Below are 25,441 nucleotides of genomic sequence, written 5' to 3'. Positions count from 1 at the left end.
CTAAGTTAGCAACATCAGCTCAGTGTCTGATGCGAGCCACAGAGTGGTCACACTGCAGACATATGAACTGCCAGCAATAACGACATGACAATAAGTCAGTGCAATGGAGGGGCTTGAAAATATTTCCTTGGAGGTCATCTGTGGAATACAAAGAGAGGATGATGAAGTGTTCTCATGTAAAGTCGCACTTTGACTTACTGTAACCAATGAGCTTTACAAAACTGCATTTGGTAAAAATGACACTGGTCCCAGTCATAAGCAGAATGTTCTCCATGGGAATGGGCAGGGCTTCACAGCCTACCATTTTCTCCTATAAACATATCAGCCAGAGATCTCTGGTGGACATTTTGGTGTGTCCCAAAATATTCCATGATACAGAAAGTTGTAAATGACAGTCTACTTGGAGGTATTGTAGATAGGCAGCAAAGTTTAGGGTGGCCTAGAGAGTTTAGAAGACTCTTTACAACTTCAGAAGTTCCCACTAATTATCTGAGCTGAGCTAACTGTCCAGGTGCCCAAACTGGTATAACTTTTTAAGTAAAACTCATACACTATATTATACCACCTTCCCCAGAGGCAAGACTTACCCTAAAAACAAGTGGTTTAAAAGGGAAAGTGTTTCACTTTGTGAAAGTGGCCAGCTAAGAATATGCAATGATCACTTCTGTTGTCTCTGACGACAGGCAAGGCTTTTTGCTTTCCTCAGAGGTGACCATCTGCCAGAGCCAAGGGTTACAGAGGTATCGATAATGCACAGGGTTAACAATCCAGGGTCATCATGCTTACTACACACCGCTGCACTGTAAGGGAGATTTCTTCATCCTGAGTAATTTTCTTTTATTAAGAGCACATCCAGCTGTCTTCATACGGCTCCTTCTCCGTGACGCTACCAGTCACTCATCATCTTGAACATGAATGTCACCAGCCACCCTTTTTTATTATTTTAATCCAGTCAATGGATTAAATTTGGCACACTGTAAAGCCTTGCCTCTACCAGAAACGTGAGTCAGTTTAAATTGATTTAAACTTACGTAAATTACTATGATAGATGTTTAACCTATGTTTGTATCGATTTATCTTACATCAGTTCTGCTCCTGCCATGAATGCCAATCATGATTATTTTTTAACCAGTGCACTCATCTAATACTGGCAAAGCACAAGGCAAGGGAAAAAAGTCAAAGCTTAGGTTTTCTTCCATTGCTGAAGCAAAATGGATCTTGATACCATGTTGTGTGCTGTAAAGAGCACATGAAATAGTGGAATGTGAAGGGAAAGAACATGGCACAAAAATAGCAGAAACAGGCAAAACACACACAGTTGGGCAGGGTTTGTTGTAGGAAAGTTTGAGAGCAGAGATGTAATCTCTGTAATCCTGTCTTTTCCATCTCATAAGCACTGCCTGTTTAGCTGTCATTTCTCATAATTAATTTTTACTGTACACAGACAATTCCCCGTGCTGGAGAAACCTTTTCATCTGCTGCAGAAGCAACCCCAAACACCATGAGAGACTCCCTGTGTCAGAAACGTCAGTGGTGATGACCTTCAGGCCTCTGAAAAAAATATGGTCGGGCTTCCAGACTATGCTCAGGGGGTCTCCGGGTTTCATGCCGAAAGCCTACGAAATTGTCACGCTGACATTTTCTGGGTCTGTTTTGCTGCTGTAATGTAGTTTTAAACTCTCCAGACCTTTCAGGAAGCTGCTGCAGCTGCTTACACTGAAGTGTGACATAACCTTACAGCTGGTAAGGGGCCGGCCAAGATTTCTGCCTGCTCTGTGCACAGATCGCTGCTGCGTTACCACTGAACACAGCTCCAGATCTCATGGCCCGCTACTCGGTGTAAACACTTCCTCTGAGTCCTGCAGCCTCGAAGTAGTCTATAAAACAAGAAGACAGTGTCTCACTCTGTCTGAAATCCAGGCCCTTGGGAAGGAGTGGCCCGTAGCTTTTATTTTACTTGCACACTGGTTTTAGTGTAAGTAAAATAACTGGAGTATGTGATCTCTTGTGCTCATTCCCTCATACAGGGATGAATGTCACCCACAGGGACTCCTAGTCCTGCAGTTGGTCCAGCAGGCAGAAATATCATAAGCAACTGTGATGGTATACCTCAAATTGTTTTCAGTACAGCTTTTGTACACTTTTTGCCATGAACTCGGCATGAACACACAAGCTGCTGTCTTGTCATGAGGCATGGTTTGGATATTCAGCTTTTTGAGATGCAGAACATCCTCATCTGGAGTAAATAAGTACCCTATGTGCAGCGATGGCATCGACCACGTATGGTATTTTGACAGGAGAAACAGCTCTATTTTAACCTGAAAATCACTAAACAGCTGACACTCATTGAATGGCAGATGCCATACTGCAGGGAACTCATGGTTTGTTTGCTCCTAGACCACAGTACTGAAGCTCTTTCTTTCATCAGCTCCTCTGCTCTTCCTTGTCATTTCAAAATCTTGTGAAAAATTTCAGAGGGTCTCAAGCACAATGTGGGCCCTGGTTTTGTATCACAGATCTCCCCTCTTTACTGGAAGTCTTTGACGTAAAATTTGAAATGTCTTTATGCATTTCGTAAGCTTTGAAAGGACACTGGCCCTGCAGTAACATTAGCTTTGCTGCCCATTTTTCTTTCTGATAAATTCTTTGGATATGAGGTGGAGGAAGTTGAATCTGAATCTGCAAATGCAGTCTGTGCTCGTCCAAGGAAAAGGAGGAATCAGCAAGCAGACAGACAGTCAGTATCTGGCAGGCTTTTCATACAACAGTAGGCAGCAGTTTACAGGGTTAGCTGTCAGGCAATACATCCTAATGGCTGCAAGTCAGCCTCCAAGTCCAGCTGTGAAATGCTTTGCATGTGTAGCACCCGTCTGGTACGTTGTCTCCAGTACTCCTGTGCTAGGTTACTGAGTCAGAGAAAGCTGAAATGCAGTCCCAGTCATCTCAACAGCATTTAAACTCTGTTACCCGGGCCCTGCTTCCTTGAGAAGGATTTCACACTATGTACAGGAGCACATTATGGTGGGATTTACTTGCTTTTACTTCAACACAGGCATTATATCTGTCTGCTAAGTAGTTCTTATCGCTGAGGATAGCTCTTTCTTCAGTTGGCATGGCAGTTAAATACTCTCCAGAACATGATAGGCATGTTCATTAATCCCAGTGTAGCAAGGAGCAAATCCTGGTTGCTTGTACATCAGGACATCCTTCATCCTGTTCCTCTGCTCTTCTTCCTAAATGCAGAGCAGGGCAGGGCTCCAGCTCTGCAATTAGGTACAAATGTGCACCGAAATAAGAAGAAAGCCTGCATTTCTCAGAGCAGTTTATGCACCTGCAGCAAGAGTCTGGAAACTGGTAACATTTTCACCCAAGTCCTGCATCTGTTGTTTAGCCTGGGAGCTAGTTGAATGTGTTGTGAGAACAAGTTAAAAGGAACAAATAAAAAGGAACTTGCACCCCAGTCAGCAAAAAAAGCTGAATTTGGTCCAATGCTTTTGCCCATAAACTCTGGTTTCCGTATCTCTTTTCAAAATTCAATGTTCGTTCAGAGAGCCTTTATTAACCATTAACATATTCTTACACTGTAAAACTTACTGTAGAGGGTACTGTGGGACATGACTTTTCTGATCATCAAATCTAACCTCTGGAATAAAACAGGATTAACCACTGAAATAATTCCACTTTCTATCTATCCATCTTTATCTTGAACTCCGCTAATGATACTGACCTAATGACCTCATTAGGTGATACCTTCCTAAGCATGAGGCATCCTGTTAATCATGCCTGCTGGTGCTATTTCAGTAATTCGGAACTAAAATAATAAATAACAATTGAATAAATCATAGAATCATAGAAAGGTTTAGGTTAGAAGGGACCTTAAAGATCACCTAGTTCCAAGCCCCCTGCCATGGGCAGGGTCACCTTCCATCAGACCAGGTTGCGCTGAGCCTCATCCAACCTGGCCCTGAACACTTCCAGGGATGGGGAACCCACAATTTCTCTGGGCAGCCTGTTCCAATAAAACCTTGAACCTGATGATATCTTCCATTAATCACCCAAACATTTGACCTATTTGCAAAGTGTGACTAGCAGGTGTGATTTTCTTGCCCCCAAAAGCTATGTATTTTGTCTTTATTAATTCCTTCAGAACACTAGCCTTTGGGCTTGGCTCAACAACAACCACCCCTCTCACCCACTTGCAGAATTACAGTTGTGTCTTGCCAATGAGGCTTGCAAAACAGGGACACATAGAAAAAGATAACATGGAAAGGCACTTTACCCTTTGACAAGTAGATCTTGCTAGTATCTGGAGATCACTATTTATTTTTTAAAAAATTAAGATATTTTGTAAAAATGTACCAGACCTAAAGAATAACTGGAAAACAATAATAAATATCCCCAAATAGAGTTGCTCCTGAAGGAAGTATTCTGAATTCTCTGTTTTTACTAGCTATTACCTCTATTGATGGATACCCTAAATGGCCAGTTGGTCATAGACATTTTGAATCTTGACTGAGGCAACAATCCCAAGAGATGCTCATCTCTCCAGTCCAGAAAGGAATAGGGCAAGAGAGCTGAATCTCTACTATTTCTATCAATGCATTCGAGTAATTAAGAATTTGCATTGGTCAGGTGCTTTGTTGTTGCTTTATTGACACTAATTTTATTTTCACTTTTGTATAATGTCATGTGGGAATAAGTTGCCTTATAGATACTCATCCTTTTGTGTTTTCCTGTAACTTTGTCCTAACAAAATTCAAAATAGTGAAAATGTTACTTCTTCCAGCTATTTCCCTTACTGGAGTTTTCTGACCCTGCAGTTGCACATGCACATACTGTTGAAATATAGCTCAGCACAGCTAAAATAATAATTTGTAGGATAACTCTCCTTGGAAGAGGACTCAGGAAGCTTCTGCTCCAACCTCCTACTTACAGCAAGGTGAGCCATGAGGTGAGACCACGTCCCTTAGGGCTTTTTCCAGCTGGGTCTTGAAAACCTTCAAGGACAAAAACTTTGCATCCTGGGCAATCTGTGCCACTGCTTGATGGAATTAATAAATCACCTGGCAGTTCTTGTTGTAGCCTGTACCCTAAAGATGCTGTGATTTGGTGTCTTTAGAGCATCATCATACTAGAAAAAGAGCATGTTTGTTCTTGTATATCACAGACCAGGGCAGCGTCAAGATGTAACCAAGATCCTGACAGTTCCATGTGGCCTCAGGAAGTTAGAAAGGATAGAAAGCCATTTTTGCTTCCAACAGCCTGCTCTGCCTTCAATATAGCTGATCCAAACACCGTACCAAAAAAAGCAGAAGGAAAGGCAGCACAAAGGTCAGTTGTCTTCACCTGCAGAGTTATCTAAAAGGTCGCTGTGTTGTCACAGATGTACGGATCAGCTCTCAGAAGGTGGCTCTGTGCAGCAGGAGCCATGGCTGGTGGGATTAGATGCACACAGGGCCAGAGAGTGAAGACATGAGAAGTCTGGATCGAGCACGAAGGGCAGGCAGTGCCTGTGAAGATGGAGATGTGGTCACAGCGGTGCCATTTCAAACGGCTGGACCGTGCAGCTGAAATGCAGAGAGAAAAGCTAAACTTGCCAGCACCGTCATGACTACTGCTTGAAAGCATGAGCCCTCTGCTCCTGCCTGCTGCAGCCTGTCCCCAGCCCTGGGGGAGGAGGGAGGGACACACACCGCTCGCCCTGGGCTGGCGCTGGGGTTGCAGTCCCTGGGGTCTTGCTCGCATCTCCAGAGGGTTTGATTTAGGTTTCAGCCCTGCCATTTTGTTTCCCCTGGGAGTTATGACAGTGGTAATTAGAAACCCAGAGGCCTCTGAAAGCAAAGTGTTATTAACTAGGACAAAAGTCTGTCAATGAAATGTATTATAATAACACTAAGGCATGCAATATGTATGGTTGTTTTTCTCTAAAGGTTAGCACATTTGCTGTTTGGGAAGCCCCTTTAATTCCTCCACGCTCTGTCTAATGGCTTTCCTCCCTCACAAAATGAACTCTCGTTCTTCTCCCGAAGTGCATTTCTTTAATGTTGAAAATCTTTTTCCAAATATAATTCTTGTCCAGCAAAACTGCTGGGCCACTTTGCCCTGGAGTCTGGCGGCCTGTCTCTGCCCTCTCACCTCAAGTGTTTGCTTGGATGCCACTAACTCAGAGAGTGCATGGCCAGGAGGACCTCAGGATCACCTTATATGACCTCTTACATATCACAGGCCTCCTCATTTCACTGAGTTATCTCTGTATGGAAATTGTGTGGTGCAGCTGGAGCAGTGAAATGGCCCCTTAGTCCAAGGGCAACCTCACTCTTGTAAACCCAGTCCTCTCCTTGTCAGATTGTTGATTATCTGGCTTGCAAATGGAATAGTAAACCACCTCTGCTGTGAAGTGGGTCTCCCTTCCCATTTTAGCAAGTCAGTCTCTAGTTATCCTCGGGGCAGCACTCCTAATTTGCAATAGGGGGCCTAGACATGTGGACAGCTCTGCATGCAGGAGGGACATGGGCAAGTTTCATACCTCAGGCAGGGAAACAGATGGTCCTGGACAAATAGAATAGCTACAGCTAGTGCATCGGTCCCATGAACATTTCCCAAGTTATGGGTCAAAGCGTGCCTCCCACCTGCTCCCTGAGTCCCCCAGGCAGAGAGCCCTCCTTTGCAGCCTGGCCTTTCCAAGGCATCAGCCAGAGGAGTGCCTTGATCACAGGGCAGGCAAAGGATCTCCCATGTGCCAGCATGAGAGCTAGGGGTGATGCATGAGTGAACAAAGTCTGCAAAACTGAGGGTTTTGTTTTTTTTTAAAAATACAGATAAGTAAAGAAAGCAAGCAATTGTCACATTCCTACTGAAAAGGACTGCTCAAGACTTGTTTCTTCAATCTTAAAAGGAATTGGTTTGGTTTTTCACATCTGTGTATCATGTTTTCTGACTGCTGAACAGTAGTAACAAGTTGAAAAGTGATATTGTTGCTTCATAGAAGAACAGGATTATTTTTAAAACTTGTTATCTCTGGACAAGTAGAGACACTTAAATCAGGGTGTACTGTAGGCTGACATTCAATTATGTAATGAGGAAGGAGAGGAAGCATGACATAAAACAAATAAAAGTAATTGCAATATAGTTTATTGAAAAGAACAAGTAGATTGAAAATGCTACTGGGCTACGTAAAAATACCATCACACGACTATTATAAGTTCATTTCTCTTCTGCTAGCAAATTAGGGACTTCTTCCCGCTTGCTTTATCGGTACTGAATATCAACGAGGGAAATAACAGTCTGCCTCCCTGCAGCTTTCTGAGCTGATGAGCTGTTGTTGCTTTCTTTTGAGTTTCAGCTTTCTTTCCAACGTGAGGGTTTGAGTCTGCGAGTGACCTATGCCACAAGCAAAGCACAAAATTTAATACACCTCTTAATTAACCTCTGTAGGATTATTTATTTTTATGCAAATTAAGAAAAGGACAAGTAGGTAAATATCTGCAGCTGTCTAACAGCTATTGGCGACTGCACGGCTACTACAAACTCTGCTGAAATGATAGCTGTGGCAGTGAAGCAAGTGAAATCTTGAAGAAGAGGCAATCATATGTGAGGCAGCAGCTCTCCCTTTCCTCCTCCAGAGAAACTCAGCTATCCCAGATGTTCCATTTCTGAACTGCTTGTGAATCTTATGCTATTGTAAGCTAAGGCATTTGCAGATTATTTATTGTACTTTTTATTGTGCCTTTGTTGCTCACCTAAGGCGATGGAAATGAATAAATTCTATCTAATTTTACCTTTTCTGTATTGTATAATCTATTTGTTTTATATGGAGTCAGACGCTTGGTCTCAGGCTCCAATGGCATCACAACATAATTCTCCCTGTCTCTCTGTGTGTGTGTGTAAATATTCCCCTAGAAGAGTGAAAACTATTAGTCAGTTGGTATATTCCCTCCTGCAACTAATGAGAAACATAAAATACGTTTATGGTTGATTTGAAAAATTGGCATTGTTACCCACAACCTTCCTCACCCCTTGTGTGATGCAGGTGGGGTGTCTCACCTTGCTCATGCTGCCAGGGACTGAGGAGTCAGTGGGAGGAGCACCTCTGTCTGCATGGCTCCATGCTCTCCTCCTCCTGTTTTGTTAGATGCAGAGCTGCTGTCTAGGAACTGTACATGGGCTGTGTGTTGAGATTCCCCACAGCTATGTTGCCTTTCCATAGCTGTTCATCCACTAGCGTGTATGAATAAACATTTTATGCTCAGATTCAGAACTGCTGACTTCTCATCTCCTAAGAAGTTGACTTGTGAGGCCCTGATTATCTGTAACAACCTGATGGATGGCAACGATGGTGCTGAAATGGGACACTGGCACGTGGAGACTGAGGAATAACATGAAGGTTGTGCCACTGTGCTCTACCCTTGCTTCTTTTTCTCACAGTCTGCCTCATGTGTTGGAAACTTGTGGCTTCTCTGAGTCTTTCTGAGTGTTGGGAGGCGGCTGGACTAGTTGGGCTCTTGTGAAAAAAATTGCCTGAGAAGAGGCTTGGAAAAATTTTGAGTAAAGGGCTTTTGTGAAAACCAACACCTTGTCTCTGTGGCTGTTGCTTGTCCCTCAAAAGCACTGTAACAAATGCTGTCACTGCTGTGCTATGCAGTGCTGCATGTAAAGACACCTGGGCTAGTTATTAACAAGCTAGGCAGCAGCACCACAGCTTCAGGATGGTACTGAGCTCAAACTTGCCAGACGTATGAAAACCTTCTCTCTGGAATGTCATGCAGAAACAACCGGCACGAATCTTGGCTCTGACCTGACATTGATCCATGTGGTGTTGCAGTAGAGCGTGCTAGCAAAAGTTCTCGATCCCTCCAGCTGCAACTACTTCATTCCAGGGATAAAGAAAAATAATATATAATATTTGATTTTTTAGTAATAATCAAGCAATGTTTAGACCAAATAAATGTTTTAATATAAATAAAATGTTATATCAAATGGTAAAACGTAAAAATCAGTAAATCAAAGTGTAATTTTGATATAGAGTAAACAGCAAATACTGAATAGTCATTTAGACAGATGCAGAAGTGATCATGACTCTTCCTCTTGGTAGCCCTGGTGTTTGTTTGAGAAAGGACAGGACATGTCCAGTCTTGGCCAAAGCTGCTTTAGTACCCTGAAAAAAATGTGATGGAAGAGGCTGATTGCCTGATTGCATCCCCAAGAGTAGCCAAATGGCCTTGGGAGTATAACACTGTTCCACATCTTAGGCCAGAGCTGTGACCACTGGAATTTGGGTTTTTTTTCCTGGAGCTGGGAAGCAAGGGATGCTGACAGTACTGCAGAAAAGCAATTTCAGCAATTCCAGGAGACTCATCTGGAATGGGAAAGACTTTTAAGTCTCCAAAATTTGGCTAATCTGAGGTGAGAGCCCAAGTTCCCACATCCAGGGAGAGCAGTCAACCTGCCTGGAGACGGATGTGCACATCTTTATAAAAATTCCTCATTTGTTGACACTATTCCCCTGCTTACAAGTTTTACTGCTGCTGTGTTGTCCCTCTAGTTACTGGTCAGCCTCTGGTGCTGCTGCAAGTCCTGTCAGGTCTTGAGAGGGGTCAGAGCACAGCTACAAACTCAGAACCCCAGGGGAGAACTTCCCCACTTAGCTTAAGAATTGTGCTTCAGGCACTAGCGTGTAGGCTTGAACCAGGTCCCTGGACAGTGTGTTAGCCAGTCAGTGTGGCTGCTGTTGCAACAGCTTTGTGCATCCCCCCGTAACCAAGGGGAAATGGTCAGTGACCTGCTGCACCACTTAGACACACACAAGTCTATGGGGCTGGATGGGATCCACCCAAGGGTCCTGATGGAGCTGGCGAAAGTGCTCCGTGAGCCACCTCCTACCATTTATCAGCAGTGTTGGCTAACTGGGGAGGTCCCAGTTGACTGGAAGTTAGTAAATGTGATGCCCTCTACAAGAAGTTCCAGAAGGAGGATCTGGGGAACTACAGGCCTGTCAGCCTCGGTGCTGGGGAAAGTTGTAGAGCTGATCATCCTGAGCACCATCACACGGCACGTGCAGGACAACTGGGGCACATGCCCAGCCAGTGTGGGTTTATGAAAGGCATGTCCTGCTTGACTAACCTGATCTCCTTCCATGACAGTGACCTGCTTAGTAGATGAGGGAAAGGCTGTAGATGCTGTCTACCTAGACTTTAGTAAAGCGTTTCCCACAGCATTCTCCTGGAGAAACTGGCTGCTCATGGCTTGGACATGTGTACTGTTTGCTGGGTAAAAAACTGGCTGGCTGGCCGAGCCCAGAGGGTGGTGATGAATGGAGTTGCATCCAGCTGGTGGCTGGACCCAAGTGGTGTTCCCCAGGGCTCAGTACTGGGGCCAGTCCTGTTTAATATCTTCACCGACGATCTGGATGAGGTGGTTGGGTGCACCCTCAGTAAGTTTGCAGATGACACCAAGTTAGGGGGGAGTGTGGGTCTGCTTGATCCTCTGCAGGAAGGCTCTGCAGAGGGACCTGGGCAGGCTGGACTGATGGGCCAAGGCCAGTTGCATGAGGTTCAACAAGTCTGAGTGCCACGTCTTGCACTTGGGTCACAACAATCCCATGTAACACTACAGGCTTGGGGCAGAGTGGCTGGAAAGCTGCCCAGAAGAAAAGGACCCGAGGGTGTTGGTCAACAGCTGGCTGAACATGAGCCAGGTGTCCAGGAAGGCCAACAGCATCCTGGCTTGTATCAGAGACAGCAGGGCCAGCAGGACTGGGGAAGTGATCATCCCTCTGTACTGGGCACTGGTGAGGCTGCACCTTGAAAACCGTGTTTGGTTTGGGGCTTCACACTGCAAGAAAGACACTGAGGTGCTGGAGCGTGTCCAGAGAAGGGCAACGAAGCTGTTGAAGGGTCTAGAGAGCAAGTCTTATGAGGAGTGGCTGAGGGAACTGGGGCTGTTTAGTTTGGAGAAGAGGAGAATCAGGGGAGACCTTGTTGCTCTCTACAACTATCTGAGGGGAGGGTATAGTGAGGTGAGTGTCAGTCTCTTCTCCCAGATAACAAATGTCAGGACAAGAGGAAACAGACTCAAGCTGCACCAGGGGAGGTTGAGATTGGATGTTGGGAAAAACTTCTTCACCAAAAGGGTGTTCAAGCTCTGGAACAGGTTGCTCAGGGACGTGGCTGAGTTGCCATCCCTGGAGGTATTTAAAAGATGTGTAGGTGTGGTGCTTAGGGACATGGTTTAGTGGTGAACTTGGCAGTACTAGGTTATTGGTTGGACTTGATGATCTTAAAGGTCTTTTCCAGCATAAATGATTCTGTGATTGTATCAACAGAAACTCAAAAGTAAAAAGGACTTAGTCCCCTGTGAACTCAGGTGGTCACAGAGAGGTGTTTTATTTATGGAAGTCTTTGGTGACCAAAAAGGCTGAGTCAGTTCAGTGCCTTCAAGAACCTGGGTTTAAACTTAAATGATGATTTTGAACCTTAGGCTTAAAACCAGACTTAATACTAGAAGGCAAAACAGTTCTGCAGTGTAAACCACAAGAAAGTGTCATCAGAGTAACTCTCTAGCACGTTCACTTGTTTGTTAATCAGGGGGATGATATGCTTAACAAAAAATAATATTCACAATTTTTAAAATTCTATTCTTATGTTTTGGTAAAATTAATCCAGTTGCAAGTTACATTAATGAAGATGCCAGACGTGACATAGTTGAATGTCAACACACTGAGAAACAGCTACGTTGGAGTCGAACATGCTCAGCACTATGTTTGAAATCAGGCCAAGAGTGCTGAGGCTGCGAGGGATACTAAGCCTCATGAACAGCATCTCGAGTAATTATTAAAATGTTAAAAAATGCTGCTCTCAATCAGTCACTACTGATTGTATGATGCAGTCAACTGCTGATATTACTAAACAGAAGACATCCAGTATAATTGCTCTTCCCAGTAATCATGTCTAATCATGGCAAAAAACCAGCACGGCTAAGCTGCAACATGAAAGGCACAAAGCCGTGGGATGGCGTCATGCTACACATGTGGTGTGAAAGTGACACAAAGTGAAAAGTAATTGGAAACAATTTTGTTGGACACAGCAAAATTTTGGCAACGTATTTATGATAGATCTCTGTGTGCAAGAAATCCATTTGTCACGATGGCAGCAGGGCTATCTGCACAGACTTACAGTTTCTTTCCACATCGGTGAAAAGGGGCTGCCAAACAAGGGGGCTGCCCTGAGGAGAGGGGCTTCCTACAGCCCCTCTGTTTATCAGCAGAGCCCAAATTGGACTTCAGGTATGCATTCATTTGGTTTAATCAGTAGGAATAAAGTTACACAAACACTGTTGTTCTGACCCGCTCAGCTGTCAGATCAGACTGAAATGGCCACTGAGCACCCAGAAGCAAACGTATCTCTTATCTAAATCTTCTCACACCAGCACGGAGAGTATTTGCAGAATATTGGCTGTTGCCATCCAGCCACAGTTTGGAGAAACAGAACGTTTAACAAAGGGCATGGAAATGTTAACAAATAGGTGCTGGAGGTACGTGGGACAGAGATGAGCAGGTGAGCTGGGGGTGCTGCGGCTGCACCCACGGGTGATGGCACACAGCGGCCAGCCCTGCAGCTAACCCTGCACCGCCTGCCACAGGCGCGGGGGCTTTGGAGCCTCTGTCCCTTCCACTTCCAAGAGCTGCCAGGGAGAATGAACCTCATCTTCTCTCCACTTATGGAAACATGTGGTTGCCATGGGGGGAATAGGAGAGAGGAGAATCTCTAGCATAATCCAATTCAACTGAGGTTCGGCTTGCGCTGAAAACAGCTGGCTTTTTGCCCAGAACGGAGAATGAACTTTAGAGGATTTCGAGTGAGCGAGCCCCATCTTCAAAAGCATTCCTCTGGTAGAGCAACATGCTCCACTGGATCTCATCTGAAGACCTGTTAGACTGAGGCTGCTGAGGTACTCAGAGTAAAGCAACATATTAAAAATTAATATTGCCAAAAGAAATAGTCTCAGTAAACAGATCTGACGAACCTGAAATCTAGTCATTAAAAAAAAAAAAAAAGCAAAAGTAATTTTGAGTATTACATCTATCTGATTTCCCTGGGGGACACTCCACAGCTTTATAACCACATTTCCCTGCTTTTTATGAATGTTCCTCTCACCTTCACAGCTTTCTGTAAGGTCCACACAAACAAGAATACAGGGAAAGAATCCTTGACAAAAATAAGAAGGGGGAACAATAGAATGGAAAAGGTGAAATCTCAAATTTATTTCACTCAGAGAACTTTGCAAAATTACCACATAAAACGTTTCAGAGAGACACGATCGATTTCAAAGGTATGTGTACGTTTTACCTCCTCTCAGCCTGATTAAATTTTAAAAGTGACATATCTTACTCTTTCGAAGGAGAAATATTAAACCTGCATTCCTTCCCTCCGTTTTCAGACACAGTCCCCGTATCCGAAGGAGACTAACGCCGGTCTAACCAGCCCTGCCCAGGCATGGAGCGCACCGGCCGTACGACACCCGCCTGGCGCGCCCAACTTCACGGCCACTGCCACTCGCCTCGGTAAGGGCACGGCTGTGCTCACAGGCATGTTTCACGGACACCTCTGCCAGCCCACTGGAGAGAGGCCACGCCGCGTTTCGAAGGACAAACGCACGGCAGCTCCCAGGTGCTCCAGCCCCCAGCTGGGGCAAGTCACCCGGCCAGCAAAAACTCGCCCCGAAGGAAAGCCGGTGGGTGTTTAACGGGGTGAAGCCCTGGGGGTAAGCGACCCCCCTGCTGGCCCGGGCCCCCTCGCGCCCGCCCCAGCGCGCAGCCCAGGCGGGACGGCGGCAGCAGCCTGCGAGAGGGACCCCCGGGACCGCCCCCGCCCCGCTCCGCCGCGCATCCCGCCCGGCTCCCGACGCCCCGCGGGGCGCCCGCGGCTGCGGCGGGGGGGGGGGGGAGCGGGGGCGCTGCCGCCGCCGGCGCCCCCTGGCGGCCCCCGCCGCGCTCGGCCGGCGGCATCGCGGCGCGCAGGGGCGGTCGCCGCCGCACACGGCTCCGAGGGGGCACCGCCGCCGCCGCCGCCGCCGCCGCGCCGTGACGGGCCGGGCCGGGCCGCGGCGGCAGCCGTGAGCTGGGGGTGCGCGGGGCGGCGACGAGCGGGGAACAAAGGGGATCGAGGCGGCGCAGCGGCGGCTCCGCCGGGGGGAGGCACCGGCTGGGCGCGGGGGGTGTGGGGAGGAGGAGGGTCGTCAAACTGCTGCCACTTCGTCGACCGTGAGCGCACTCGCTGGCGGCGGCGGCGGCAGCAGCCCGCCCCTCGCTGCATGGCAGCCCAGTGAGGGAGGAGCGGGCGAGGGTCTGGCGCTGCCCGGAAGCCGAGGGAGCCAGCGCCGGCGGCAGCAGCGCCCGCCGCCCTCCCGCCGGGATGCGCCCCGCTCTCCGCTGAGGCGCAGCCCCGCCGCGATGCTCTCCCCCGAGCGCCACCGCCACCACCGCCACCCCCCGCCGCCGCAGCCGCCGCCGCCGCCGCACCACCCGCCGCAGCCCAGCCATGTCGTGGCCACCATCGAGAACCTGCCGGCGGAGGGCGGCAGCGGCGGCGGCAGGAGCGGCATCTCCGCGCCCTCCTCCAGCGTGCGCCAGAGGATCAGGAAAGTGCTGAACAGGTGAGCCCGGGGGAGGGACCGGCGCTCCGGCGGCGCGGCAGGGCACGGCGCGGCTCGCCGCCTCGCCGCCGCTCGCCCTGGGGCGCGCAGGTCCCGGGGGCGGCCGTCGGGGGAGCCCCGGCCCGGCCCCTTCGGCGGCGTGGGGCGGGGAGGCACGGGGGCTCCGGCGGGGCGGCTGGCCCGGGCTGGCAGCGCCTTTCCCGGCGGAAGCCGCGGGCAGGGGGCGGCGGCGCGGAGTCTCCCCCGGCCCATTGTTGCCTCCGAGGCGCGGCGTGAGGCGCGGCCCCAGCCCGCTCCCTCCCCGCCGGCACCGGTGCCGATGCCGGTCGCACCTGCCCGGCCCGCAGGCACACCCCCCTCGGCGGGGGTCCCCGCTCCTCCCGCCAGCCGCGGCTCCCCGGCCCCCGTGGCGGACCCGCGGGGGGCGGCGGGCGGAGGCAGCCGACCTCCCGCTGCCGCAGCCCGGCCGGTGGCGGAGGCGCCGCCGGGGAAGTTGGAGCGCGGGCGCCGGCCGGGAGGGGCGGCGGGTAAGGGAGGGGGCGGCCCCCGGTCCCGGCGGGGGTCCGCCAGCCGCGGCCGGGCGGGGCCTGGTGCTCCGGGCGGCCGGGCGGCCCCGGGTGGGATTTTTGCCCCATCCCCGGCCAGCTGGCGTGGTCAGGGAGACGCAGGCTCCGGCTGCGGGAGCGGGATGCCGGCGAGGTGCTGGCTGCTCGGTCCGCCGGGGCGGGTGGCTCAGCACTGGCAGTGCGAGGGCAGGAGAACTGCAGGGTACCCGGGGTAAATTATTTCAGCGAACGCACAAGAAACCACTGGAACCGTCTGACTTAAATCCGTGGCGCTCTCATCTTTGCCAGTTGTTTCTTCTGCATTGCATTCGATTAGGGCTGAGGTTTTTGGTACAAAACAAGAGTCTATCCAGAGCCTAACTGGTTGCACTTCTCCAGGAGGGAAGGGGCCTCAGAGCTCCTGTCTGAAAAGCCAGCTGAAGCCATCACTTCTGCCTAGTGACTTTTACGTGCTAAATAGAGCGGTTGCAGCGTTATGAGCAGCAATGGGATGGTGTGCACCAGCACCGGCCTCATTGTCCCCGCTTTAGTTTCGGATACGTGTGGTGTGGATGAGCTACCAAGAGAAACAGCTCTTCTGCCTGGGTATGCTGCTTTTGAAGATGAAGGTCATTGAATCTTTCGAGCTTTTAAACATTAGGAAATCATCATTGTCACTGTCTTTGTTACAAATGCCTGAAGGTATTTGATTGCTCGTAGATCATTGCTATGATATGCAGTTAATTGTTACCATTCTAGGAGGATCCTCAAAAGCACTGGTAAGGGAGGAAATACTTACCCTTTGTTATTCAACCATGAGAAGGATTGAAAAGAAGTCGACACAAGTAAGAGCTGCTTCAGCTCAAACTGAGTTACACCTTTTCTTGTACATTCACATTTGCAACTCTCACTGTAGTAAATTTCACTCAATTTCTCAGCCCAACAGCCTGTGTCATCTTGGGTGTCCTGTGCTTGCAAAATCCTGCTCTCCTCCTGCTTGATCATCCTGATGTGTGTGTCAGTACTGAAATAAGAGACTAGAGAAGATTTCTCAGGGGCAGCAAGAGATGTATGAAGATGCGGTGAGCTGTTCAGATACAGAAGCAGTTGGTACTCCAGTTCAAGGGTGGGTAATAGTGACCTCTGGGGAGCCATCAAATTGGCCACAGTCATCTTGTCTAGGATGTGTTGGATTAATTAGTATAGTTGAAGCAGTTACCATGCTTATGCATATATATGACCCTCAGCCATAGATAAAGAGTCAAATCATTATTTATTGTTATATATTTATGAATGAAATGAGACTATCTTGATGCTCTGTTTTTTGAACGGGGAAAAGGATAGAAATTTACTCTGGTGACCAAAATTCAAATTTCGGTTCTGCTTCGTAAACTTGAATCTAGAAACAAGACCTCCCATTGCCTAGAGGAAAACCCTAACGAGCAGGAACCCAGTCATGGTTTTGTGGACATACCCTTTTCTCCTCCTCAAACAAGAAACAGGAGTAAAATTTTTCCAAATTTCTGTGATTTGTAGAGAGCAAGAAGACTTGTTACTGTGGTGTTTAAAGGCAGCCTTTTCTTTGTGTAAGAGAATCTTTAGCCCACTCCAAAGTCTGTATGGAGGGAAATTTTGCCGGAGTTAGGTTTCCTTTAACTTTACATGCGAACTAATGACTCAGCCCGTGTAATGTCATGGCTTTCATGCAATATTTCTGTTGATGCAGTGAAGTGAATCCTGACACAATGTTTATTTTTTCACCTTCTATAGAAATAATAGCATGTGATGAGTAAAGTAAAGGAAAAAATACGTATGCCAAATTCCTAAAGAAGCAGGAGTCCAGAACGTGCCAAACATTGGTTTCCTCAATGTTTTACTATTGGGAAAGGGTAGCACTTTCTCCATGCTGTGTATACTTTGTGTGCACCATTTGCTTGAGACTCATTTGTGAAAGATTCCTGATTGACTCATTGACTTGAGCTCATGTGATTCAGTTTTCTGCTAGACAGAGTGGGGGCTTTTCAGACAGAGGAACAAAATAAAGTTTGACAACAGCTGGGTTCGCCAGAAACCTGCTTGTAGCTGGTAGAATCATGGAATCATAGAATCATAGAATGATTTGGGTTGGAAGGTACCTTTGAATGTTATCTAGTCTACCTCCCTCTGCAATGAGCAGGGACATCTTCAGCTAGATCAGGCTGCTCAGAGACCCATCCAGCCTGACCTTGAGTGCTTCCAGGGATGAGGCATCTGTTACCTCTCTGGGAAACCTGTTCCAGTGTTTCACCACCCTCATCATAAAAAAATCTCTTAATTCTATCGAGTCTGAATCTACCCTGTTTTACTTTAAAACCATTCCCCCTTGTCCAGTTGCAACAGGCCCTACTAAAAAGTCTGTCCTCAAGGAGGGGACAGGCTCTGGTATGGTCAGGGAGGAGACAAGGCATCAGGACAGTGGGGATAGACACTGGCAGAAACTGAGCATCATTTCTCTTTCGTTTTATATGCAGTAGTTTGGTCACCCAGGCACTTGTTGATTCCAGAATTGCCTTTGAAGGCTTCTCTTTAAATTGCTTTACAAGCTATAGAAACTTACTTTAAGTTCACAACTCTCCTCCCTGTTCACTCAATAGATCCCAAGGTAACAGAGAAACACTGTAACACCAGCACACCTCCCCCCCGCCCCCGGGGTTTGAGAGAGGACATACTGAAAGCAGAACTGGTTGACTGTGAAAATCTATTTCAGTGATCACAGCAAACGCTCCACTCTGAAAAAGTTTCCCATAACAGAAAACCAAAGTAAAACACAAAACTGAAGGGTCAGAATCTCAGAGGACTGGAGATGCTCAATGAAATTGTAGGTTTTACTGGAATAGTTTGGATATAAATTCTGAGCTGCCAATGACAGTGAACAGGACCTGCTGCAACAGGAACAACCTTCCTGCTACCCTGGAAGTCTGGAGAGGGTGACTTGGCATTGCCATTGCATTAAGAGGAAATGTCATGGTGATTACATACTGCAGATATGTTCCTGGACCTGTGACTCACACCTGTGGTCCATGAATCCCATCTGCAGGGCCCTGCCTGGTACCTTCCTTGTGACATTTGCTGAGTAGGTGTCCCTGGCTGACCCTGCCCTGCTATATTTCAGGGGAGAAAAGGAATAATGGCTGCTTGCTTGCTTGCTTGCTTGCTTCCCCAAAGCCTCTGTGAAGCCAAAATTGGACTCCACCGACTCTGCTTGCAGAGGACCACTTAATAAGCAGTGACTCACCTGCTCTGCATTGCCTCCCACCTATAGCGGGAAGCAAGAAAAAAAGGAGAAAGTCATGTGGTTTGAAGTTCTGTGGTTCTCAATGCTTCCATCCCAGCACCTGCATATTTCAGAGATAGCTGTTGGTGAGTATGAACTCGCTCTGTCTGGCTGTATCCCAGCACAGAGGGGTGGCTTGTCTCCCTTCCCTGCATTCCCTGGATGACCTGAAGGGTGAAGAGCAGAGAATCACCTGCAAAATGTTGCCTGTGGCCCCTGAAGCCAGGTCGATCTCACGTTGGTAAAGTTGGTTGTCACCTCTTCAGAGGAACTGGGTGAAGAATAAACATTGCTGAAACACAGGGGGAGCACCTTGCCAAATGATCTCTTTGGGGGATTCTTGCAAGTTATTGATCTAAATGAGAACCAACGAATGATACGAGGACATTATCTCTGTAATCCTAGGCACCAGGACAAGGAGGGAAGATGAAGTTTCTGCAAGGAAAATGAGTTAATACCTTTATATGCTATAGCAAAGCTATTTTACCTAAATAAACATGGTTATTCTGTAAAACAAAAAACCCCATACTGTAGCTGTGTCAATGAACTCAGGCCTCCAAAGTAACATCTAAGGCCCTGCTGTTGTATTGCTTTCCTTGGTGTGGACTTTTTTAGAAAGCTGATGGCACATACATTTTTCTGGGTTTACCCACTTCTACCTTACAGTACTTTCTTAACGAATACTTGCTGTAAAATCTAGCCATGCCTTATCTTGCTGTTTCAAGGATGTCTTCATGAGCTTTTTCTTGCTCTTTGTTGCTAAATGGCGCTTCGTATTTTTCAGAAGATTCCTAAAAATCATGTCAGAATATTAGAGACATATTCAACTTGATATCAGAAAATGGAGTAAGAGTAATTTCAGGCACTCAGTCCCATGCCATCTTTCAAATAGCTTTGTAGTTATGTTCTCAGCTCCAGTGAATTGCAAAAGCTTTCTGTGGAGGAGTGTGAGTCTCTACTTCTTTGCTCACTTATTCACCTAATCAGATAAATTTTAGCCTTGGGCATAAAGCCAGTGTATGGTCTAATTACCACTACCTTTCTTAGGAAAAGGAAATAAAAATAATGTTGCTAATAAGAATAAATCATTAAGCTCGGCAGTGATTTACTGAGCAAAATTATACGAAGAAAAGCAATTTGGATTCTTGTCAGAAAGCCCAGCTGTTTGGGTACAGTCTGAGTAAAACATTTTCCTTTTCCTTTTTTGTATGTTACAGGCTCAATTCATCCCTGATAATGGAGTTGAGGAAGAATTTGGCTTGCTAGCTGGCTACCTTTGAACTTGAACTGTGTGTCAGGGCTGCTAATGCTTCAGAGATGAGAGCTGTTTAAATGACACTGCAGGTATCAAATGCTCTAACCCAAGGATTTTTTTTCCTAGTAACACGTATCCACATAGTAAATCAGGCAGAGGGAGTTTATGTGCCAAAAAGAACCTGAAATTGAATAATAATGGAATTGAGGCAACGTATTTCATTGCCCCAAAGCAATAACGCCTCTCAGTTGACTGAACAGAGAGGAAAACAAACCAAATAATTTATGGCATTTTTCCTTAATGAAAAGCAAGTCAAGGATCAAACGTGTAATTTTTGGAATCCAGAAAAAGAGTGAGTATTCATAACCTTCACTTGCTTTACTTTCTTCTTCAAAACAAAAGGATTGACTTCCTGTGGGATTTTTATCTTCTCAAAGTCCACCCAGAATAGCAGTGACTATAGAAGAATGAGTCTGAGCCCAATTCAGATAGCTGTAGCTTTCCTTTTAGGTAAAAAACTTTATACATTCTGAAGTAAATCAAAGAAAATTAGTTCAGAGCGTAGATAAAGCGATTAGGTTGGCTTTCTTGTACCTGTTAGTATTACTCTTTTTGGTCAGGGAAGTGGGAAGGTTGTATCTGCCCGTCGAAAAGCATCCTGGCAGAGGATATAGAAATCAACTGATGCAAAACTGTCCTCCGTTTTCTTTTCTCATTAGTTTACTTCTGATCGCCATTTTGAAAGCCAGTGACCTCTGTGAATCAGCTACATTCCCAATAATTTGGGTGCATAAGGGAAATACCTCTAAAATGGGAGAAAAAGATGCTTTTCCCCTTGCCCTCCAAACAACTTATTTCTGTGAATGCATATTTATTGGAATGCCATAGCACACTTAAAATGCTTTGATTTAGGAGTGAAGATGAGCTCAGGTACATAAAGCTTCCATGTTTCTGCCTTAGCAGGTATTGGAAGTCTGTCCAGGTATGGTTACCAAGTCTCCGAGTGTGGTTTCCTAACAGGATTTAGACTCAGTGTTGGAAAGCTTTGTCCCCCTTGCCTCACTTTTGCTCCTGAGAATTTGCACCGCAGGAGATACAAGTGATGCTGGCCCTATTCTGAAATAGGAATTGTTTGAAGTGATTTGATATGGTGAAAGTGCACTGTAATCTAAACCTGTCAGCCCACGTACTGATTGGGAAAAGACTTTCCGGGGGGGGTGTGTGGGCGATTTGGCAAGGGGAAATATGTGGGTGTCTTCTGTCTACCTATGACATTCAGAGGGCTGGTACTTACCGCGTGCCTGTCTGTAAGTGGGAATTTTTGACACTGGCTGTGCTGTGGGCTTTGGGAAGGGGTTACTGCCTCTTGAACTAGGGGGGTTTCAAAGGAGCAGCACTGTAAATGGCTCCATAGAGAAAGCTGGAGGAATGGACAGAGTGGCTCTTATGGGATGGACAGAGCAGCTTTAATGTGTTAATGAGGGGAAGGCCAGATGCCAGTAGCTATCAGAAGGGCTCTTTGTGGTTCTGTCGCTGGAGATGGCTGGAGCCTCTGTCCTTATCGTGGTTGTTTCTGCAGGCAGAGGGAAACACTGGGGCTATTAGTGAGGTGTTCCCTTCCTTTATGTCAGCAGATAGCCTTAAAGATCAGCACTTGAATACTGATTAGGGCTAATTACCAGGAAAGCTTAGGAAAAAGAACTTGCTGAAGAAGCTTGACTTTAAAAAACTACAAAAAATTGCTCCCCAAACCCAACAACAACAGAAAAGTCATGCTCAAAGGGTTGTGAGCTGAGCTCAAACTCACCTGTTGCAAGAACAGCTGTATGGGGACTCATAAATTGCTATGACTGTAAAGTATGTAAGTATTGGTGGTCGTGAAGTTCATGTTGTGAACTGCTGCATCTACCTGTCTCTGCTTATTTATGTCTGTCATCTGTCTCTCTTGGATTTTTACTGAAAACACACCAGTTTTGAAGCTTGCCTTTCAGCTTTTCTCTGACTTGCTTTCTCTTGTGATTTAAGAAAGCATTTCTTCAATACATGCTCACTGTCTGTCATTTTTCTCATAGACACCGCATGATTGAATTAGTGGGTTTGACTCCCATGCATCACGTTCTCCTCAGTACGGCTGGAACTAAAGAGCAAGAGACAGAGGAGGGACTGGCCCCACAGCCCGGCCACGCTCGGTGAGAGCACCTGTGCGCAATACTGCGTCGTACTTCTGCAGGGAGTGTGCCTGCTTTTTGGGATGTGCCACAGTGTGTGGCGCTAGCCAAATCATTTCCTAGGTGAGGTAGATGACCCTTGATCTCACCAGAAAGGTCTGTCCACAAATGATGCCCTGTAGGTGTCACTGTAAAAAATAGTGACACTTATTAAGCCAGCCTTCTGTTTGTAGCTGATACAGTCATTGCAGCCCTTAATTTTAGTTTCCCCTTAGTGTGGTGCTCAGTTGCTTCTTTATACTGCCTTTGCCTGCAGTGACGACGGAGTGGTGCTCCACCTTCAGATAAGTCTGAACTGTGGCGATGTGTAGGAACTTAGGAGCCGGATAGCAAATCTTCTCTTTTGCTTTAACAACTTTTCCTGTCAGCAAATGTAGATGAGTCAAAACCTTGGCAAGGAGGATTAGATTTTCTCAAGACTGCATGTTCGGCAGGGTTTCTTGTGTCCAGACTAGATATTTTTGGATGGAGAGTGAGTAAGACTTCATGGTAATCTGGCGATGGGAGTATTTATGTAGGAGACCAGGTTTAACTTTGCTTTGCTGCATCCCTGAGGGCTGCTGTGAACACATGAGATTCTCTTGGGATGAAGAACCTCAAAAGGTCATGGTTTTGTCCTAACGCAAAATGGGAGAGGTTTTGAGAATTAAAAGTTTGGAACCAGAAGGTGCTTTTTTGCCCAACTCATCTCCCAGGGCATTTCAGACTTCAAGATGTTCATTTACGAAAGCACACTATGCTTGGAACAGATTGCTGCATCTCTAATACAGATTAATGAGGTAATTTACATCCAGTAGCAAGACCATAACTATTACCTCCCAAGCCCTAGTGTTAATTGCAACCTGTAAGCCAGTATTAGCCGATGACAGAATGAAAACAAAATTTGAAACATTGATAGTGATGGTCATTAGTTTACTTACCCCTTTTTGGTGTTCATTTGTCAAAGGAGCTGTCACGCCTGTGCCCAGAAGCCTGCTTCACTGTCTTTTATTGGGCTGCATTGAATTTAAAATGGTGGGGTCTTCCATGCCACGTTGGTTCTCATTACTTTTCTTATCTGGCAAGTGTTTTGATGTGACCTAATGTTTTCTGGTTTCCATTTGGTAGAAATGGAGAATGACTTGGGAGGGAACTAAATGTTTCCCCTGTTTGGTGAAATGGAGAGGAAGCAACGTGGGAGGGAGATACCAGAGTCCATTCCTGCTCTGATACCTCTTCATCAACCTTATCGAAGAGGAACAGAGCTCCACTCCTGGATCTCTCCAGCCTAATAACTAAAATCCAGATCCTGAACGTAGCCTTGGGGCTGCCAGCTCAGACTCTTTCAGTGGAAGGGGGAGTTCGAAGGGTATGGACTGAACAAGAGTGGTGGCTACGAGGCAGAAGTGGGGGGACTTGTCTCTACCTTTTTTTTTGAAGAGAGGAGGTAGGTGTCTAACTCTTCAAGAGGAGCCCTGAAGTGAGTCACTGACAGAGGTCTGATGCTCCAAGGTGGGTAAGGCATAAGCTGTACCCTATCCTATGCTTTCTTTTTTTTACCAAGATTTGGATCTTTATCTGCCTCTGTGGCTATTCCAGGGTACATTGTTCTTCTGCGTGGATGTTTGCTTTTTTTCAATCCCTACGATGATTCAAATGCCAGAAAAAACGTAATAAAATTAGATTAATTGCCTTTTGATTATTCTAAGCCCAGATATTTTATTGAGTTTAAGTAGCTCTGTGTTTTCAGTGGCTTCTGCAGCCTGATTTGGGCCATTTACCTTCTGAAATCTCTTCTTACTAGAAGCTGAGTGCCATAATGAAACTGAGCTGGTGTTTCTTTCTTGTTGCTGCTTTCCTTTTCTCTCTCTGCTGGTGCTACAGATATGAAATGCTTTTGATTATGGTTTCTAAACTCCCTGCTGCCAGTATATTGAGGTCTGTAGGGACTGTCCTGGGTAGACTGAAAGTGAGGAAGGACAGCAAAGAGGAGGTAGGTTGGGAAGAGTTGAGCAGGGAGCTGGAAAATATTTTAATGGGTATGAGACTTGATACTCGAAGGAAATAAAACTTTAATATTGTAGATGTAGTTTTCACCACACTGGGTATGAGGATTAAGTACCACCAGGCAGAAAAAGTTTCTAAGCTTCATGTAACATGGTGGGGAAAAAGGCAGCACCCAAATACATGTGATGATCAGACTGAAGTGCCTCCTCTTTCTCTGTGACCTACCTGTCATGCACAGGTAACTTCCAGTCAGATTTCAGATACTAGACCCCTGCTGTTGGGTGCCTGCTGTGCTGAGGGGGATGCTTTGTAGAAAAACAACTGTTTTTCTGGAATTTAGATATCATAATTTGCAGAAGTGCAGTCCAGCTCATCCCAGAGTGGACAACACCTCTGCGTAGCCCTGGAGACCTTGTTCTGTTGCTTTCTCTAAATGTTCTTCTACCAAAGCTGTTCTGCTTTGATTTAGTGCTCACCAGCATTTTTTGACAGCATACTTCAGTACTTTTTTGGGTCCACTTTGTGGTGGGGGTGGGGGAATCATGTCTTTGAAGAGAATCGGTAAAGTCCAGGACATCTGGAGGACTTAAATCTAGAAGCACAGCGGCAGGGTGGTGTTACGGTTGTCATACGTGTGTGAAGGCACTGCTTACAGGCATTGACAAGGAAAATTCCAGATTTTGTCTTATTTAACCAAAAAGATGACATCTTATCAGAACAACTATTCATTAGGAGAAAGGCACTCAAGGAGTGAGGCAGAGTGAGATGCAGTGCCATGTGGTGGTTGGAGGGTTGCCAGAAGTGGAAGAGTTTCATTGCATCTATATTAACTAAGTGAAATCCCTGGGATTCAGAGTTTCTCCTGCTTTAAATAGGTTACTTGAGTTTAAGACACCAAATAATTCCCTAATAATTCACTTGAAAAAAGGACTCTGTCTGTGTGTGTGTTTAAGCATGCAATATCTTTTAGGATGAACTACAAGTTACCTGAATTTAACGTCCCATTATAAATAAATACATTCTAGCACATTCTAACTAGTAGAAGAATTTCTGTTAAATTTGATGCCTGAAATTGTTCATACTCATCAATTGGGTAGCTATTACCTTGTTAATGGAACTTATTATTACTCACCTAGATTAATTTATTAGATTTATTTCTGTACTTTTAGAACCTATAGTTGTATTGAGACATGAGCCCGCAGAATCAATACCAATTTCTTTTCTCATTTATGAATGCACTTACTAACATCCAAAATACTGTTACACTTGAGAGTGTTTAGCTGCAGTTTATTTTGAAGCATACGCTCCAACAATTTTAAATTTGTATTTCTTCTTTGTCCTTTAATGATTATTTTTTTTCCTGTATGTGGGCTCTGTTTGAGCAAAATGCCATGCATTAACCATCAAGCGAGTCATGACCATACTCCAGTCATTCGGACTAGCTGTGCAAGATTAGGGCTCTGAG

At 46.3% G+C, this 25,441-nt stretch overlaps 1 protein-coding gene across 1 annotated transcript in view; it reads left to right on the top strand.

Annotated features, from left to right (window-relative positions):
* The first annotated feature begins 14,008 nt into the window (after positions 1-14,008).
* Positions 14,009-25,441, top strand: part of SLC35F1 (solute carrier family 35 member F1) — a 253,909-nt gene continuing 242,476 nt past the window's right edge. The window contains exon 1 of the mRNA XM_055714762.1: positions 14,009-14,649. Within this exon, the coding sequence (XP_055570737.1) occupies positions 14,447-14,649 (203 nt within the window). The 5' untranslated portion in view covers positions 14,009-14,446. The remainder of the gene's footprint in view (positions 14,650-25,441) is intronic.

The sequence above is a fragment of the Falco cherrug genome, chromosome 6 (genome assembly GCF_023634085.1).
Source record: "Falco cherrug isolate bFalChe1 chromosome 6, bFalChe1.pri, whole genome shotgun sequence".
Classification (NCBI taxonomy): domain Eukaryota; kingdom Metazoa; phylum Chordata; class Aves; order Falconiformes; family Falconidae; genus Falco; species Falco cherrug.
This window is presented reverse-complemented; position numbering and strand designations above follow the sequence as displayed.